General features: G+C 31.5%; 1 protein-coding gene across 1 annotated transcript; it reads left to right on the top strand.

The window, feature by feature from the left end:
* Nucleotides 1-1,895, top strand: LOC100527806 (NAC domain-containing protein 83). Its single transcript, XM_003528046.5, has 3 exons — nt 1-434; nt 951-1,225; nt 1,378-1,895. The coding sequence occupies exons 1-3, from the start codon at nt 254-256 to the stop codon at nt 1,666-1,668; spliced, it is 747 nt and encodes a 248-aa protein (XP_003528094.1). The 5' UTR covers nt 1-253; the 3' UTR covers nt 1,669-1,895.
* The last annotated feature ends 678 nt before the right edge of the window (nt 1,896-2,573 follow it).

The following is a 2,573-nucleotide window of genomic DNA, read 5'->3' as shown; positions in this document are numbered from 1 at the left end:
AAAGAAAAAGATCTTTCTAACGCTGATAAGAACTTTTGTTAAATTAACTATTAACTGTGAAACATAAAATTTAGTCAAGTATTGTCACCTTTACATGTTTGTTCTCGCTTCTTCCCTCAACCATCTTAATTAATTTGCTTTCTAATTCCGAGGCATAGCCTATATAATACGTACGCAAACATTCATTCATGTGCTTGTCATCACTCATCAGCCTCACTTAGAGTTGAAGAGAGAAGGCTTAATTAATAAGCAAATGGAAAGGCTAAATTTTATTAAAAATGGAGTGAGTAGATTGCCTCCAGGTTTTCGTTTCCAGCCAACAGATGAAGAGCTTGTGTTTCAGTACTTGAAATGTAAGATATTCTCGTGCCAGTTGCCAGCTTCAATCATTCCTGAGATTAATGTCAGCAAAAATGATCCTTGGGATTTGCCAGGTACCAAAGCTAGCTAGCTCTAGTATAATTAAGCAATTAACTCTCTAAACACAAACACAAGAAATTTACTTTTTTCTGAGCCTATTTTTTCCTAGAAGAATTAATTAATTGCATGTTATAACAACAATATGAAGAAGATTCTAAAGGTGTAACACAAAATCATTCATATTTCTTTTACTTAATGTGTAAGTTTTTAGATTATATAGCTGGCTCATGATATGGTATTAAAGTATATTTAACCCTTTATTGACCTATGATCACGTGGTCTAGAGACCCTAGACTTTGATTATTAATTTATATATTCACAAGAGACTAGTGCAACTTCAATCTTAAGCCAGCTAGAAAATACAAATAGAGCCAAACCAAACGAAATAGAAAAGTAATCAATCAATCAATCATTATTCATTAACGTGCCCTAATCAACGAAAATGTACTTACAACACTGAGCTCTTGTAATTGCATGCATGCATGTAACCGTAACTTGACTGTTCTAGTTTGGCGTATGTATTTATTTAGGAAATTGTGATGAGCAAGAGAGGTACTTTTTCAGCTCCAAGGAAGCCAAGTATCGAAACGGCAATCGTATGAACCGAACAACTAACTCTGGCTATTGGAAGGCAACAGGATCAGACAAAAAAATTTCATCATCAATAAGTAATATTGGTTTTGCGGGGCTTAGAAAAACTCTAGTATTTTATGAAGGAAAATCTCCAAATGGGTCTCGAACTGATTGGGTCATGCATGAATATCGACTCGTCAGCTTAGAAACTATTCCTTCCAATTCATCCCAGGTAAATTTCAATCATTAATTCTTAACTTTTGACTGTAAACTAAACTTGTATGATTTTATGAAAAAGGAGAAGCAATACTGTATATTAAGATATACTACTATATTATACACATGCAAACAATATTTATTTGTCAAATGCTTTTGGGTTGGCAGAACTATGCAAACGAGATAGGGGATTGGATTTTGTGTCGCATATTCATGAAGAAAAGAAGTATAGAAAGTGATAACAACAATACTGCTCCCAGAAAGAACAATGCAGTGACGAATTATGCTCAGGTGGCTCAGCCAAGATTCTTTGATTTTTTGAGTGTTCACAATTCAGCTCCTCCGGTTCCTATACAATATTCTTCTACATCCTCATCCTGTTCAAGTTCCAATAACGTTGTAGAGGCTTCTTCCCCTAATAACCACGAAGAAACAAGCAGCGGCTATGCTCATTTTTAAGTGCAATATATTGTATTAAGTAACTGATATCTCTTCCTTTTACCCTGCATATTTGTTTCCAATATTAAGTAAGGAAAATGAATCATATGCAATTCACGATTATCATGGTCCCTATCATACTAGGAACCAGCAGGATTTCATGTTTTTTCTAGTAATTTTTCTCTTTCTTTTTAATTTTTCAAGTCATGTCTAGTATATTATAATTTCTATATATTAATTGCACTATATATGGCTGTTGTTATAACTCTATATTATAGATGATCGGTTATTTAATATTCAGTGTTGATTATTTTCTTACCCCAAAAAGGTTAGTAGGCGGAGGAACCACCATGTGATATGTTTGGATAAGCTGCAGATGATCGAAAGAGAGATTCTTAGATGGGCATATGATCTAACATATAACGGGGCTCAAACCAATTACGGAAACATGCAATGTACAGGGTTGAAAAATGCACTTACATTAAAAAAATTACATCTGCACATGTACATTTTTTAGTTTAATAGTTACGCACGGATAATATGAAATAAATTTATACTATTGACCATTGATGAATTATAAATAGTATAACTTTAAGTTAGTACAAAAATTAACAGTTTGTTGTCTGTGATTAAATATTAATATAAAATTATTTTATAATGTTAGTGTATAACTTATTTTTTAAAATTTTTATTATTTGATCAATATTTTTAGATTGTTGTTTATCTAAAAATTACTTGCTTCATATATATATATATATATATATATATATATATATATATGCTAATTGTTTGACTTAAGTAAAAAAGAGTATATTTATATATACATTAAATTCATTATCTTAATTAGGATGGTCTCACTTTGACCAAAACGAAAGGTAAATTAGTCAAAATACACGCACCACCTAACCTGAATACTAGATTATTAA

This window comes from Glycine max, chromosome 6, assembly GCF_000004515.6.
Source record: "Glycine max cultivar Williams 82 chromosome 6, Glycine_max_v4.0, whole genome shotgun sequence".
Taxonomy (NCBI): domain Eukaryota; kingdom Viridiplantae; phylum Streptophyta; class Magnoliopsida; order Fabales; family Fabaceae; genus Glycine; species Glycine max.
This window is presented reverse-complemented; position numbering and strand designations above follow the sequence as displayed.